The sequence below is a fragment of the Marmota monax genome, unplaced genomic scaffold (assembly GCF_021218885.2).
Source record: "Marmota monax isolate L192 unplaced genomic scaffold, Marmota_monax_Labrador192_F-V1.1 WCK01_AAM20220418_F8-fsc00009, whole genome shotgun sequence".
Taxonomy (NCBI): domain Eukaryota; kingdom Metazoa; phylum Chordata; class Mammalia; order Rodentia; family Sciuridae; genus Marmota; species Marmota monax.
Window position 1 is genome coordinate 28,150,808 of NW_026694710.1, and position 17,671 is coordinate 28,168,478.

At 45.4% G+C, this 17,671-nt stretch overlaps 1 protein-coding gene across 6 annotated transcripts in view; it reads right to left on the reverse strand.

Moving 5' to 3' along the window:
* The window catches only part of Nsd2 (nuclear receptor binding SET domain protein 2), a 77,561-nt gene that overhangs the window by 49,947 nt on the left and 9,943 nt on the right, over positions 1-17,671 (reverse strand). For 5 of the 6 annotated variants that reach the window (XR_009224847.1, XM_046423552.2, XM_046423549.2 and 2 more), the window contains one exon: positions 1,813-2,438. Coding sequence is in view for 5 of the 6 variants with exons in the window: in XM_046423552.2 (XP_046279508.1) it covers positions 1,813-2,409 (597 nt within the window). In the remaining variant the exon portion in view is untranslated. The remainder of the gene's footprint in view (positions 1-1,812; positions 2,439-17,671) is intronic. The other variant, XM_046423553.1, reaches the window with a different exon arrangement.

Below are 17,671 nucleotides of genomic sequence, written 5' to 3' on the forward strand. Positions count from 1 at the left end.
TGGGTTTTGCACAGTACTGGGAATTGAGCCCAGGGATGCTTTACCACTGAGATACAGCTGATTTACATGGCCCATCCTCAGTGAAGTGTCCAGGCCACCCTGTATGTCATTTTTAGATATGGTGACACACCACCTGGCAGAATACAACAGAATACTTAAGGCAGTGTCTCACTAAGTTGCAGAGACTGGCCTCTAACTTGCAATCTCCTGCCTGAGTCGCTGGGATCATAGGCATGCACCACTGCATCTGGCATGTGGTTGAGTTCTGAGGTTCAACAGGATGTCCTCCTCAAGGCAACTCTGCCCCAGCCACCATGGGCTCTGCTCTCCAGTGGGAGCAAGCACAGCCAGGGTAACCCAGCCTCCCACAGCTAGCCCAATTCCTTCTCAAGATCACTACATGCTCAGGCAAAGGGCTGATTGGTTTGGAGCTTCAGTTTCCTCATCTGTGAATGGAAAACAATAGCTCTGAAACCTTGTGAGCCTAGCAGTGAGGTATGGCATAGAGTTGCCGTAACAATACACTCCCAAAAGATGAGAGTGCTCAGAGGTTCCAGCTACCAGATTCACCCCATCCAGCAGACAGAGTCAAACATCAAGGCATTCCCTTGAGCTTCAACAGAACCAAGTGGCAAAGCCGGACAGGAAGCACAGGCTTCCTGCCCTGGGAAAGCCTAAGGTTCACCACAACCCTGAGCACTTCCAAAACTCATCAGTTACAAAAGTAGCTCTCTAAAAGTTGTCTTTGGGGTTAGGGATGTGGCTCAGTGACAGAGCGCTTCATTAACGTGTGAAATTCAAAGTCAGATCCCCAGTGCTGCTGGGGGGCGGGGAGCGGATAAAAACCTGCCTTTGAAATTACATTAGCCAAAGCCAAATCTGTTCCTGAGCACTCAAAAAACACTGTCTTTACACCCTAAAAGGTCTTCATGAGTTTAATAATTCCAAGGAAACTTCAACCATTCCTCCTCCTATCTGGGGAAATTCTAAACAAAATCCCACAACTGTACTTTTAAACAAAACACCCCAGGCTTGGTGACGACACCAGGTCACACCAGTCCATGGTGGACCTGGAGCTGCACCTGAAGGCCCACAGACTCCTGGGTCCTCTAGGCCACCAACCCTGGACAGAGAGCAGGCTGCCTGGCATCTAATCCCTCTGCCAAGGCCACTGCCCTTAGCTGATTTACATGGCCCATCCTCACTGAAGTGTCCAGGCCACCCTGTATGTCACTTTTAGATATGGTGACAAACCACCTGGCAGAATACAACAGAGCCACGTATCCTCCCACCTAAAGTCAGGCTCTCCTCTCAACCTCTGGTGAGTGGCACAACCCCTGCTCACTTGTGTCCAGAGTGCTATGGGGTGGGCACCAAGAACAAAGAACAGCCCCCTCCACCTGCTGGGCCCTGGTGGAGACCCACACATGGAGGGCGGGGCATGTGGGAAGGCTAATGGGAGTGCCCCGGCCTGGTCCAGTGCTGCTCCCACTCACCAGATGGTGCAGACTAGGGTCCACCCCTCCACTAAGCAGCTGGACTAGAGCGCCTAGCACTAGCAGATGTGGCTCAGAAATGGCCTCCTCAGCCACGCTGCCCCTGAGCACCTAAGTTCTCCAGGCCTCTCCACTGGCACAGCAGGTGGCGACACACCTCCAGTGGCAATGCGGTGCCATCAGCTGTGTGTGGCCAGGGTGAGAAGACAGACAGCAACTGCCACACCAGGACATTCCCCATCGCCTCCGCCTGCCACCACACACATCCTGTGCTCAACACTCAGTCACATGCCCCAATGGAATCCCTCTCAAATACCTTTTTATCTGTAGGACTTGAGATCTTGGACACCAGAGCTGCTTCCACAAGGCCCTGCTCCAGCAAGGAGTCATATTTTATGCTCCTTTTCCTGTTCCTCCTTGCCTTGTTCTCAGATTTTTGTCCATTTTCTTCTGACTGGGACACCTCAGCAGTGCTGTCACCACAAATGGAAGATTCAAAGAGAGGCTTCCCATTCATGTATGTCTTAGTGATTTTCAGCTTAATTTCAGGAGAACCATTTTTGACAGGGGTAGTGTTGGGCGGCGTCCCCATTCCTTTTACTTCCTGGGACTCAAAACACAATTTGGCATCATGTGCACCAGGTTCTCCATTAAACACACGGGAAGTAAGATCTTTCAACTTCTCAGTAGGAATGAAGGGAAGCGCATCATGGCCATTAAATTTCGGCATGACTCCCTCCTGCAGGCTGTTAGAAAGCTGAGCTTTGCTGAGGAACACAGAACAGTCGCGGTTCACTTCACAGTTCTGGGTCTTCCCATTTGTGCTGCCAAGGATTTCTGGTGCCTGCTTCATCTTTATGCACTTTACGGCTTTCTGGACAGACAGAGGACTTTTTTTGATGCTAAATTCCATCCAGCCTGGATGCTTCGGTTCTTAGACTACTATAATATTTTTTAAAAAAAGAAGAGAAAAAGCAACATTACATTCGAAACCTAGAACAAGCATGCTAACAGTTCTATAGCTTTGTGGGAGCTGGGGTTTTTGAGGCACTTTCTATCATATAATAATTTAAGTTGTAGGAGGCAATTTTTTTAATACTTTTTTTTTTAGTTTTAGATGGACACAATATCTTTATTTTATTTTTATGTGGTGCTGAGAATCGAACCCAGTGCCTCATGCATGCTAGACGAGCACGCTACCACTTGAGCCACTTCCCCAGCCCCAGGAGGCAATTTTTTAATATCACAAAAATTACACAAAATGTGAACCCTGAAAGGAAGTCCAGCACAGGCTACCTGGACCACCAACCAGCATGGGAAGACACAGGTGCAGCTTACACCGGCCCCAGCACACACCCTCAACACAGCCCTGTGTACAGGTGGTTAGACGACTCTGGGCCTAAGCAGGACACCAGAGAAGCACTGGAGAGCAAAACAACTTACAGGCGGAGCTCTTCCCAGTTCCTCCTGCCATAGTTAAGGACCTGGAGGCATCCCCCAGTAACCTGAACAACAGAGCTTAATGCTGAGTATTAGCTCCAGATTGATGAAAGAAAAAATAGGGGAAAAGAGCTAAAGAGCACACACACACACACTCCAAGTCAGCACTGGTTTGGGCTAAGCCAGGACTCTGGGCCACCCCTGCAGGCCCCACTGAACGCCGACAGCACGAACACTACAGCACACACATTCCACTCTATCACCTGGGATCCACCCGGCAACCCACGTGTGGAGGAGGCCAGCCACTGGAGACCAACAGGCAGAGGGAGGCAGTTTTAGGAAAACACACTGGCTTCCTGGACATATCAACTTGGGGTCTTCACTAGGAAGCTACAGTCCGAGAAACAGCCAATAAAAGTGCTAAGAATAAGAAACAAGCAGGTCCCCACCCCAGTTGGGAAGACACCAACCAGGACCACACCATCACACTCCAACGAGACCCCTCAGGAAGACCAGCAGGATTAGGCACTGGAGAAAGCTGGAAGACACAAGGACCAAAGACGCCCATTGGGGGGGGGGGGGCGGGGGGGCGGCTGCCCTGCGCAAGTGCTAAGCACCCCCTCAGCCTTGAGTAATGGGGGTATTGGACTGGCATCGCACACCACACACTGTGTGAAGCAAGTGGCCCTTACCTTCGCTCGGCAAGGAAGTGCTTCAGCTCTGGGTTGAACGTTACCCAAGGGGACTGGACAACCCCCCTTCTGAAACATTATCCCCTGCCTTATTGGGTGGAATATTCTATCAAATGTCTTTTCCCTAATAAATATAGGGGTTCTGGGAGCACTCGATGTCTTGATCTCTTGCTTTCCAGTGTGGAAGGGCCCCCAAGGTCGAAGAGCAGTCCCAGACCCCCATTTTGTGAAAAAAAGTACTTCTGTGTCCATGTGATCTTTTCATCACCAGAACAAACCACGCAGAGTGATCTGGATTCCATTACCCGTGTGGGATGTGGGCAATAGCCCATGTATGAAGAGCAAGGTTTATCAGTAGGGATGGCTGCACTCCCCAGGGACATTTAGTCCTGCAGGGGAACATTCTGGATTATCACCACTGAGGCCTGCTACTGACCATCACTGGGCAGAGGTCAAGGGTGCTGCTAGACATCCTATAAGGCAAAGGATAGAACCCAAACAAAATCAACTGGCCCAAAATGTCAATGGTGCCAAGGTAGAGAAAGCCTGATGTGCAGCAATCACTGCTGCTGTCTCTACAGAATGAGGCAAAGGACAAGGGAAGGAAAGTACCAAGTCGTAACACCCAGGCTCTGGGTCAACTGCTAGAGCCTCAGGCCAACTGTCCTGCGGGGACAAGCCTTGGGCAGAAAGTAAAAGCCACTCTGCATCCCTAAAAACCACCAGAGCTGGAAGAAAAAGGATGCAGGTCAAATCTTGAAAGAAAGTAAACAGGATGGGGAGAACCTCCCAACTTTTACTTTTGTGTCTGAGAAGAGCTTGAAGCAGTTCTGACTACTATAAATAAAAGAGGGAAACCTCAAGTTCTGCCCAAGCTCCAGGCCAACACTAGTGTGGGGCAGGTTCCAAGCAGTCAGGTCCGTGAAATAACTGAAAGGGGATTCTAGCTGCTAGAAAAAAAAAAAAAAAAAAAAGCAAAAAGCACTTTTAAGAGAAATATGGCAGAATCCAAAATTTCCATAGTATATCATTCATAATATCCAGGATACACTCCAAAATTACCAAACATATGAATAAACAGGGAAACAACAAAAACTAACATAAAATGGTCCTATTTGGAGTATTCAGTATTTTTGAAATGTAATAGATAAGGATTTCAAAGCATTATAACTCAGAGACATAATGAAAAAATACAGTTATGAAAAAATTAAAATTGCAGCAGAGAAACTATGAAAAAATACCAAATGGAAATTCTATAAATGAGAAATTCTGTATCTAAAATCAAAATACTGATGGGGCTGGGTTGTGGCGCAGTGGTAGAGCACTTGCCTTGCACGTGTGAGGTACTGGGTTCGCTCCTCAACACCACATAAAAAGATAAACAAAATAAAGTTATTGTGTTCATCTACAATAATTTTTTTTTTTTTAAAAGTCAATGGATGGACTTAACAGCACACTGGAGATGACAAGTCAGGAAATTTGAAAACAGAACAATAAAAACTATCTAGACTAAAAAACAAAAAATCACTACGGATTAAAAAGGAACAGAATATCTCACCATTCTGTGCAACAAAATCAAAGGTCTGGAGTCTATCAAGAAGGAGAGACAAAGAACAAAGCAGAAAAAAATATTTTGAGAAAAAAAGACCCAAAAAATTTCCTCAATTTGGTAACATGAATTTATAGATTCTAGAAATTCAGCTGGTACATGCCTTGTAATCCCAGCAACTCAGGAGGAACTTAGACCCTGTCTCAAAAGAAAATAAATGAATAAAAAATAAAAGAGCTGCCCCCTGGTTTCAATCCCAATACACACCCACACACACACACAGAGAGAGAAAAATTTCTAAAGTCCAAAAATAAAAAGACCCATTAAATACAAATACAGAACGATGATATGCATGATCATTTAACTATCAGAAACAGAGGCCAGAAACAATGGAATAGTATTTAAGTTCTGAAAGAGAAAATTATCAGTATTTTTGTATCCAGAAAAAAGATCCTCCCAGAATGAAAACTAAACGTATTTTGAGATAAGTACAAACCAAGAAACTGTCACCAGCACCTGCATTACAAAGCAAGGCTACAGGAAGTTCTTCAAGTTGAAGGGAAAAGAGACCAGGCTGAAACTCAGGCAATTAGAAAAGGAATCATGGGAACTAGACTGGCAAAACGTGAGCTGACATAAGAGACTTTCCTGTCACTGCCTCTGGATGCTCACGCCTCCAGTCAAGTGAGTGCACTGAGGGCACCACCAGGTGTGGTATCCGCAACAATGCAGCAGGGGGCACTGCCACGTGAGCACTAAGGGGCCAGCAGTGAGCTAAGGAGCAGACTACACATCCAGCTGCAGCCAAAAGTGACCATCATTAGTCAACAAAAGTTCACATTCGGAGATGTTCTATACAAAAACTAATTTCTGACTTCTTGCAGAATGTGCATAGGTCACACCACCAAGAAGTCATGGGGCCAGGACTCAGGCCCATCAGGCACAGCCCGGGTGCAAGCTACTTTTCAAGGCTGACCGCTAAACACGACCGCCGTGAAGACCGGGCCCTCTGTAGGTCTACTTCTACTCGCTACTCGTCCTCTTGCTTGTGCTGCCCTTCTTTGTGCTCTGTCCTTCTTCCTCCAAACCCACTGTGGGCTGCTCACTTCCCATTTTGCCTGTGGCCACCAGAAGATCCACCTTTGCTTCCTTCACAGCACTGCTTGTCACTGACCACTGAAAGTACTTTTCTGAAAGTTTTATTTTATACTCAAAGTATGCCAATAAGTTAAGTGACAATCTACTCTTTCTAGCATGTCAAGAAAAATACAAAACCTGATCAAAACGGACACAGGATGGGCCTGGGGTTGTGGCTCACTGGTACAGCACTTGCCTAGCATGAGTGAGCCACTGGGTTGGATCCTTGGCATCCCATAAAAAGATAGAAAGATAGATAGACAGGTAGGTAGACAGGTAGATAGATAAATGTATTGTGTCCATCTACAACTAAAATAGATATTTAAAAAAAAAAAAAAAAACTAACACAGGAGGTCAAAAGCTGAATACCCACTAACTAAAGAAGAAGAGCAGACAAAGGGCCAAGTCCAGGGACTCTCACTGGCCAGTCTCACCAGCCCCAGAAGCAGTCTTTTTCACAAGAAGGAAGACCAGGTGAGGGTAAGCTTTTAAATGCAGGAAAGAGCCAAGAATGACAAGACAAACAACATCCTAACCATCCTGAAAGACCATTTTTGACATTTTGCCACATGTGCTTCAGGTCATTTTTACAGGAAAGAAAAACTAAGAGAATAACAACTACATACACATGCTCCAGGTCTAGTCTGCAGTGTTCTTGTATCAAGGCCCTGTCAGAACTGAGACTGAGGACAGAAGAGAGCAGCAGCCAGCACCCTCAGACTCCAAGCAGACTCTGGCCCCAGGGGATGCAGCTGGGAAGCTAAGGCCCCACTCCAGGTCAGTGGTGAGGAGAGAAAGAATGATGCGGACAGGGATGAAGTCCAACCTGCTCCCCAAGGACAAGATCCACCTAATTACCCCGGGCCCATCTCCAGCATGAACTTACACATTCCTTCCCAATCCAGTGTGCCCACAGTGTGCATCCACTAACACAAGTGTCACATGCAGTCTCCATGTCTAAAACTGCCACCACATAACACATCTGCTCTGCAATGTGCAAGTGTACAAAGACAGCCCAGTCTTTTGAACTGCTGTGCTCTTTGTCACATAACTATTTCATTCCTATTAAGTTTTTCATAGATGATAAAAACAGAACACAGGAAATAATGGAAAGATTCCCCAAACATTAGGCAAGGCTGGCATAATCCTCACACCAAAAGCAGGAAAAAAAGATGCACCTCAAGATTATAGTCAAGTCACTGTACACACAATGCAAAAGCAAAGTAAATCAAACCCAGCCCTCTGTGACTGAAGGAATAAGGTGTCACGGCCTGGGGTTGTGGCACAGTGGGGCAATATCACCTAACATGTGCAAGACCCTGGTTCAATTCCCACAACCACGGGGAAAAAATAGACATACAGCCTAAGAGGGTTTATCCAGAAGCAAACGAACAATCCAATGCCAGAAATGTTCAACAATGTTCTCACTGTGCTGAAAGATCACTGAGGGATTTCTGGTAAGGTAACTAAAATGCTGTTTTGAAGAAAAACGTTATTATTGACCAAATCAAGAGAGGGAAATCCCAAGTCTAGAAGGAGCCTCATAGGGCACAGGCTGCCCATGATGGGACCCCAGGCTTTAAGGGATGGGGCTTGGGGAGAGGGCAGGGCCTACTGGGCACCTGCACAAAATACACAGGTCAGTAGCACCTCAGAGGCATAGTTGGGGTGCAGAATATAGAGGCCACAGCCTGGGCCTCCAGGCACTGACACTCAGTAAGCTGAGGCACCCTGAGCAAGTGACCTCCTCTCACCTTCACTACACATCCTGGGAATAGAGGGCCAACCTCACAGAATTCTTAGAAACAAGAGAAGTGACATGAGGCAGAGGTCCCACTGATCCCTGGGCAGTGTCCTGTCAGTGCCACATCACCTGAGCCCAGGGCTGGCCCTCAGTAAATACCCACCAAAAGCAACTGGGAAGTGGGACCACCCTAGTGCATCTGAACCCAAACCCTCTTCCTCAGAAGACTGTGATATCCTAAAGCCCAAGACAAGACACTTATACCAAACAGGCCTAGAACAAGCATCAACAGGGCACCCTAGAAGGGCATCCAAGAGACTCACAGGAGATGGAAGGAATCAGGCCACAGTGTACCAACCTTGCCAGCAGGGAGTTCCCAGGAAAACCTCAGGAAAAAAACTCAGGAAAACCCACAACTTCAGGGAAGGGGCTGAAGTATAACTTAAGGTAAACATAAATAAATCACCAAGGAAGAAAGCTGAAAAAGAGATGAAAAATATTGAAAGGAATTTTGAGAAATAGTGTCCATGGTTCACTCTTCCAAACATCTGGAGTGCCCACAGTGTGCCAGGCACTACACTGGGTTACAGCACTGAACAAAATGGCAAACACATCATACCACCCAGAAAACGGAAGCCTCAAAGTGGATCTGTGCATCCACGCTCCCAGCAGCGGAGTGGCACAGCAGGACGTGGGCTACTCTAGGATTTGCTTGCACCTGTCCTAAAGAGCAGGTGGCACTGAGGGAAGCCAGCTCCTAAGGGCAGACGCTGCAGATCCATCACAGGAGGGCCTGGAGCAGCCTGCCCCCAGAGCACAGGGTGCAGGCCAGGCTGCCAGGAAGAGGGGCAGTGGTAGCACAACACAATGTGCGTGATGTCGCCACAGTCACTGCTCTTCCTTGCCTGTGTTTGGATGTTTGTTTGTTTGCTGCGGTAGTGGAGATGAACCCTGGGTCTCACACACTCAGAAATGTCCCAGGACAGAACCCTGGGTCTCACACCCCTGGGCCACACCCCGAGACCCACACATACACTTTAAAATAGGCCAAATGTAACTTTCATAATCATGTATATGTTACTATAACGAAAAAAACCCAACTCCACCTTCAAGAAGCTTACTCACAGGGGCTGGGGCGTGGCTCAGATCTCTGTCCAGCCTCAAAAGGTAGGAGAAGTAGATGAGGAGATGAGGAAGAGAAAGTAACTGGCCACCTAGAGCTGTACGCCAGCTGACATGTCTCAAACAGGAAGCCAAGGAAGTAAAGACACAGCCCTCCTGCCAAGAAATGCTGGGAGGCACCTGGGCAGGCTACAAAAAGTAAGGAGGCTGGATATTCTAAAATAACCTTTATACTTAAAAAGAACGAGAGGATTCCTCTCCACATTCCTTCTACAAATCCCAACTTTAATGATAATAAAGGAATAAAGGAATTTGAAAGAGAAAAGAGGTATCCAAGGGAGGAGACACTGATTTCAATTCACTTAAGTTAGGTTAAAGATATGCTTTTACAGGGCACGGGGAATAATTAAGATTTCTCTTGTTCATAAATATTTTATTCTCTTAAATAATTAAAAGTATAAATATGAAAAATGATCATTGCAAAAAGAGAAGGGAATATTGATGAAGAAAATGTGGAGTTACAACAAATGAGCAGTCACAGGTACAGGGAAGATAGTGGGAAGAGCCACACATAGCTGCTGCTCTTCACGTAAGTGCTCAGGAATCACACAACCAACCACTTAGATTCACAGAATTCATACAGTGTGGCTCAGCATACTAAGGAACAGGCAGCTGGGCATCCCACAGAGACACGTGGACTAGAGAGGGTCTACAACACTGGAGGCACTGCCTCAAGGAAAGGAGCCCAGGCAACAGCAGTTGGTTGCCATTAAAAACAGCCCCAACAATAAACAAGATACATTCCTTGTTTTGTGCAGTTGGTGTCCTAGACAGGAGAGACAGAAATGAAGACATATAAGAAAGGCAATGTGTGTGTAGTTCATGGTAGAGCGCCTGCTCAGCATGTATGAGGCCCTGGGCACTATTAAAAAAAAAAAAAAGAAATACAGGAGATATGACACATCAAGTAAAGAGCATGATGGGGTGGAGGGTAGGAAGGTGGCAAGAAAACCATCCTTTCCTTGGGACTTCAGTGCCCCACCTTCCCCCTGCCAAGGGTGTCAGCCACAGCCCACTCTGATGGTTTCGTGAACCTAACTAAGCAGAGTCCAATTGGGGAGGTCTCAACACAGAGAGCAGTTGAGGCCTGAGACACTCTCAGAGCCAGGCCGTGAGCAGGACCTGGACTGCTCATTCACTGCCACTTCACTTTGGCCCACCTGGAGTGTATTTGGGTCCCTCTGTGACTGAGGGCAGAGCCTCGTTCTTCAGACACGTCTTCATCGGGGTATATGGTTCTGCACAGGCCTGCCACAGAACCAGGTCCCTGTGCCACACTGCTGCTCGGAAGCTCCCTCCTGCAATCATCTCTATTGGTCAGGATTTATCACAGCTACCTCTGCTTCTCCTGCAGAAATGTCCCAGGACAGTAAGGACTCTGACCTGGTTCCCACTCTGATTCAGCAGCAGAGAAGCCTGGAGCCACAGGGAGGCTCACACAAGCCCTTCTTCCCTGCTTCGGACCCAACCTTGACTTGGGGCACAAGGCTAGAGCGCTCCCTAGTCCCAACCAGTGCTTCTCCTCTGTTTCACACATTGTTAATGTGACAGGTCAAGTCCTCGTACTCCTTGTTCACTGCTGACAGGAATGTAAAATGCCACAGCTGCTATGGAAAATGGTCTACTGGTTCCTCAAAAGAGCTAAACCCACCTGGGTTGAAGTGGTGCATACCTGTGATCCCAAAGACTCAGGAGGCTGAAGCAAGAAGATAAAAGTTCAAGGTCAGCCTCAGCAAATTAGCAAGACCCTTAGAGTGTTTCCAAATAAAATTTTTAAAAAGGATTGAGGTTGTAGCTCAGTAATAGGGAACTTGTCTAGCATGCGTCAGGTTATAGATTCAAACTTCAGTAGTATAATAAAAATTTTATTTTTAATTTAAAATTTGAAAAGTTAAATAGAATTTCCATGTGACCCAGAAATTCTACTCCTAAGTATCTATTTGAGATGCCAAAAACACTTTCATAAACAAAGTTGCACAGGAAGGTTCACAGCAGCATTATTCCTAACAGCAAAAAACAACCCCAAAGTTCTCACCTAATAAATGGATAAATAAAGTGGGATCTACCCATCCATACAATGGACAGTATTTTAGCATAAAGAGAATAAATTACTTGAAAGCATTCAGCTAAGTGAAAAAGGCCAGACACAAAAGGCACAAGAAGGGATTCCATGCATCTAAAATGCCTGAGAGGGGCAAATCCACAGAAGTAGAATGGTAGCCAAGAGCTGAGGGTCCAGGAGGAGGGGCTGAGGCTGCTCAAAGGCATAAGTCTTTTTCTGGGATGATGAAAACATTTAAGATTAGGCAGTGGTAACAGATGCTCACTGAATATACTGAAAACCATTAAACTGCACACCATAAAATAGTTTGTGAATATGTTTTGTGAATTTTATATCAATCAAAAAAGTTAAACCTGCAGTTGAACAAGAATGGTATTAAGACATATTAAATCTCATCACTCGTGTTTCTGTAAAAACTGGTATTTTCTCTCTAATGCATACTGAACACAGCAGGATACCTGCTGCACAAACAGAATTCTAGGAACTGGTCAACCACATACTTCCCTGCTGCTCACTGCCTGGCAGCCTATCCTGTCCCAAGACAAGACCAGTTCAGTACAGGGACAGGGGACACAGGGAAGAGCCTACAACTCATGGGAGGGGCCCTGGAAATAGCAAGAACACCAGAAAGTACAGAGCCTTGCCTCAGCTCCTTCCAGGCAGCAGCCAAAACACACTGTTAGGACCAGGCAAAAAGTCTTTTGGTGCTGACAGAGGAGTCCTGCCCAGCAGAGATCCCCCATGAGCTCCTGACCTCCATCTCATTTTGTTTGCAATGCTGGGGACTGAACCCAGAGGCACTCTTCGACCAAGCTACAACCCCAGACCTTGTTTGCTTATTTTTTTAATACCTTTATTTTATTTATTTTTAGTGGTGTGGAGGATAGAACCCAGTGCCTCACATGTGCTAAGCAAGTGCTCTACCACCACAGGGTTTAAGTTGCCCAGGCTGGCCTCAAACTGCCACAGCCTTAGCTGGGAATACAGGTGCACAGACTGCACCTGGCTCAGCCTCCACTTCACAAGGGCCCTCAGCAGAGGGCTGCCAGGCATCTAAGGGGAACTTACCACGAGAGACAAGAGCTTTAAAGTAAAAGCAAACTAGGATCGTAGGGAAACACCCAATACAGGGAAAGGGAGAGAGCTGGCAAGTATACTCCCATTGTCATTAAGACAACCTTTCTTTCAGTTCTTCTCTGGATCCCAGTGCCTCCCAGGAGGTGAAATGGGTGCTGAGGAACAGTGCAGTGGGGAGTTGTGTTTTTGTTTTGCAGTACTGGGGAACCCAGGGCTAGCACATGCAAAGCCCACACTCTAGCACTGAGCTATACCCCGCCCAGCAGAGGGAATTTTACATCACACTTTACACCAACACATGAACATATTAAAGTTTTTATTTCTATTTTTTAAAAAATACGGTGAAAATATAAACATATTTCCAAAATAATTAAAAATAACAACACTCTCTATATAGTAACATTCATAAATGCTAAGGGAACAAAAGGCAGCCAGATATATGCTTCCTATAATCCTGGCCAAAGAGGAGGAGAAAGGCAGGAAGAAGGGAGATAGGAAAGGAGCGGAAAGGAAGGAGAGAGAGGAGGGAGGGGAGAAAGGAAAGGAGGAATGAGTGTCGGGAGGAACCAGGAGAAAAATGAAGGCAAGAGGTAGGAAGGAAAGACAGGAGGAAAAGAGAATGTTAAAGATCATCCCAGTGGACCAGCCACGTCATAGTAGTTCCAGGAAAAAAAGACAGAAAATTTAAAAGATCAATAAATTCAAAGGTCCTATAATCAAAAGGTCAGAAAGAGTCAGTGAGTGGCAACAGATGGATGTAAAAGAGCCCACAAGCCTTCCAGGGGGCTTCAAACAGGCTACAAGCAAAACCAGAAACCCGAAGAGCAGTCAATTCAAAGAGGAAATGCACATAGGGAGTTAAAAGATGATGAAAAAATGCCTTCAAGTTTTTGAGAAAAAAAATTACTTCCAACCGGAATCACATACCCAGCCAAGCTATCCATCAAGCATAAGCACAGAACAGCTAATTTGGGGGCACATAAGGTCTTTTTTTTTAATTTTTTAATATTTATTTTTTAGTTTTTGGCGGACACAACATCTTTATTTGTATGTGGTGCTGAGGATCGAACCCAGGCCACACGCATGCCAGGCAAGCGTGCTACCACTTGAGCCACATCCCCAGCCCCCACATGTGGTCTTAACAATGTCACCTGCTACACACTTGAAGATAACTACCAGATAGTATGTCACCAAGATGTAAAGGTGAACCACACCAGGCACGAGACACCAGAAGAACAGAGGCTCTGCCCTAGAAGGTGACCCAGACAGCTGTGCACAGGCCAGTTCAGGCCTGGAGAAAAGTCGCTGAGAAAGGATGGAACTGACAGACCTAGTGTAGCTGACCATACCATTAGAGTTTGAAAATTGGGGGCTGTATTAGTAATAGATGCATGGAAACTAAGCAAACAGCAAAATTATTGCCACCAGGAAAACAAAAAGTCATATAACTAAATATTACACATCACAACATATGGTTTGGCTATACAACAATTTATAAACATTCACTTAAACCAAAAATCACAATAAAGTGCAGTGAATTATAGGTGGCTGGAAGTCTTTGCCACTCTACCCAGTACAAGAGGAAACCCATTTCTTACCATTTCAGTTTGGATATGATGTGCCCCCAAAAGCCCAAGTGTGAGACAAATGCAGAACATTCAGAGGTAAATGATTAGATCATGAGAGTTATGACCTAACAGGCAGATTGACCCACTGATATGGATTAACTGGGTGGTAACTGCAGGCAGGTAGGGTTGGCTGGAGGAGGCAGATCACCAGGGTGTACCCTTGGGGTTTCTATTTTGTCCCTCTGCTTCCTGGTTGCCATGTTCTGAGCTGCCTTCACTATGCCCTTCCATGATGCTCTTTCTGCCTCAACTCTGGCCCAGAGCAATGGAATTGGCCAACCATGGACTGAACCTCTGAAACTGAGAGGCAAATAAATCTTTCCTCCTCCGATTGTTCTTGTTAGGTCATTTGGTCACAGTGACACAAAGATGACTAAAATAGAAGTTGGTACACAAGAGTGGGGTCAATGCTGTGACTGACCAAACTATTTGGTCCAGAAACCTTTAGAGCTGGTTGCTAGGGGAGGAATTCTGAAACATTTAGTGATGCAAACTGGAAAAACTTTATTTTTTATTTTATTTATTTTTTATTGTTGGTTGTTCAAAACATTACATAGTTCTTGATATATCATATTTCACACTTTGATTCAAAGGAAAAACTTTATAGAGTGTTTTAAGTGGAGCTTCATGGGTGATTCTGATGGAAGTGCAGAACACCGGAATGACAATAGGACTATGGACAGTGAAGACTGGGTTCACGAGGACTGTACTGGAAACTGACTAGAGGTCACTCATGTTATGTTTGGCAAAGAAGTTATCTACATTTTTCCCATGTCCTGAGACTTTCTGTGAGGCTGAATTTAAAGGCAATGGACTAATTAATCTAGCAGAGGAAATTTCAAGGCAGCACAGCATACAGGTGGTGGCATGAACAATGCTGGCAACTTTTAGCCAAGTTTACTGTGATAACTAGGAGCAGAAAGCACGGCTGAAAGAGTTGAAAAACTTGACCATCTGCCCAGAAAAGGGCAAGTAAAACTGAGCTAAGGAATGTGTGGTTGTTAGGGAGGACTAGTGTTATAGCCACTAATGAGATGCCAAAGACTTTATCCAGAAACAATAGGAAAGACAGCTTGAGGGCACCTCAGATGTGGCAAGACCTCACTCATCCAAGGCTCAAAGGTATAAAAGTAAAAATTCCTTTGAGAAGAGACCATGGGGGCACTCTGCTTGCATAGGGTGGCCTAGGAAGTTGTTTTACCCTGCTAGGCTCAGCTGCCCTAGCACTCAGAGGCTGATACAGCTGTGGTCCCAAGAAGCTTGGCTACTGCTTAAGATAGTGGCAGAATTTTGGTATCAACCACAAGGTGCTGGTTCTGCAAGAATGTAGGATCCTGGAGTTAGGGAATCATGGAGGCTTCCATCAAGATTTCAAAAGAAGGGCTGGGGATGTGGCTCAAGCGGTGGTGCGCTCGCCCTGGCATGCGTGTGGCCCGGGTTCGATCCTCAGCACCACATACAAAGATGTTGTGTCCGTCGAAAACTGAAAAATAAATATTAAAAAATTCTCTCTCTCTCTCTCTCTTAAAAAAAAAAAAGATTTCAAAAGAAGGACTGAGGGGCCAAGCAAAATGTAGTAGGTTCAAAGAGTCCCTGCAGGCTGCTCTGAGAGGGTGATGCATGAAGATATGACAAGGGAGCTAAAGCTACAACAGAGAACCCCAAGATTAAGAAATGCCAGTGGGCTGGGATATAACTCAGTTGATAGAGTACTTGCCCCACATGAATAGGCTCTGGGTTCAATCCCCAGCACCACAAAAAAAAAAAAAAAAGCCAATACTGTGGGACATCTGCTGAGGAAAGCTTCAGGAATCAGGCAGAGAAAAAGCCAAGAGGCCAGGTGGGCTGCAACCACTAAGACCACAGGGGCGGGGCCACCATGTGCTAGATGCCATGTGCTCTGGAAGCTGAACACAGAGCTACAGGACTTATTTACCTATCTGAATTTCAGTCTTGCTTTGATCCCATCCCTTCTTTCTATGCCCCCGTTTCTCCCCTCTGGGATAGAAATATTTACTCTGTGCCTTTCTATATTGGATATATATAACTTGCTTTTGATTTTTACTCTCACAGTTAAAAGACTTTGCCTTGAGTCTCAGATGAGCTTTTGGACTTAAGATCTGGGGCAATGCCAGAACTGTTAAGATTACTGGAGACAGACTAAATGTATTTCACAGTATGAGATGGGGGTGAGCTTTAAGGGTCAGGGGTGAAATGTAATGGTTTAGATATGAGGTATCCCCCCAAAAGCTCATGCATGAGGCAATTCAAGAATTTTCAGAACAGAATGATTAGATTATGAGAGGTGTGAACTGATCTGTGGATAAATCCACTGATGGACTAACTGGGTGGTAGCTATAGGCAAGCGGTGTGAATGGAGAAAGTAAGCCATTAGAGCTATGCCTTTGAGATTTATAGTTTGTCCTTGGTGAACTGAGCTCTTTCTGCTTCCCAGTTGCCATGTCCTGAGCTGTTTTCCTCTGTCACACCCTTGCACCATGAGGTTCTGCCTCATCTTGGGCCCAGAGGTATGGAGTGGACTGACCATGGACTGAACCTCTAAAACTGTGAGCAAAAATAAACTTTTCTTCCTCTACATTGTTCTTGTCAGGTATTTTGGACATAACAAAAAAAATAAAAGCTGAATTACACATAAACCCTGAGTATGGCAAGGCCCCCTTGAGTCCCTGCCTTCACCAATAAAATATGTATGGCAAGAGTAAAGCCATGACAGTTCTCATCCTTGCCTTAAAAGAACTGCAGGCCTGGTATTTAGGTCCCTGGAAGAGTGCTTATCTACATGCTTAAGGCCCTGGGTTCCATTCTTAGCACTGCAAAAAACAAAATAAACTGAAATTTCACGTCCTCCTACCTAGAGCCAGTAACCATGCTATGAGAAGCCCAAGCAGGTTCACAGAATGGCCCATACTGGAGAGCACAAAGTCAGGGCCAAGAGACAATCCTAACCAACCACCAGCATCAAGATGCCAGACACACAAAGGAAGCGAGCTGATACCCAGACAGAACAGAGGACATATTAATCCTGGTAAACCACATCCAAACTACAAAACTGAAAAAAAAAAAAAATTCATTGTATTTTTAGCACTAAGTTCATAACATAATATTGGGAATAATGGAATGAAGTGGAAGGCAAGGGGTGGGGAGTAAGAAAGCTAAAGCCTCATTTCTACAGAAAGAACTTAATATATCAATTTGAAAGTTCCAAAATTAGCAAATTCATGTGTGTGTGTGTTTGGGTTTTCTGGTAAATAAATACCAGAAGCAGCAGTTAAAAGAGCAGTGAATCAAGGTGGCAGAGAACATACCTTCAACCATACACCTCCCAGAGCAGCTTCTCTTCAGTATGTATCTTGGTTTAATAAAGAAAAAGATAGGGGCTGGGATTGTGGTTCAGCGGTAGAGCGCTCGTCTAGCACGTTCAAGGACCTGGGTTTGATCCTCAGCACCACATAAAAATAAATAAAATAAAAGTATTGTGTCCAACTACAACTAAAAAATAAATATTAAAAAAAAAGAAAAAGATAAATTAGAAGCCAGGCACAATGGCACACATCTGTAAACCCAGCGGCTCAGGAGGCTGAGACAGGAGGATTGTGGGTTCAAAGCCAGACTCAGCAACTTACTGAGACCTCTAAGCAACTCA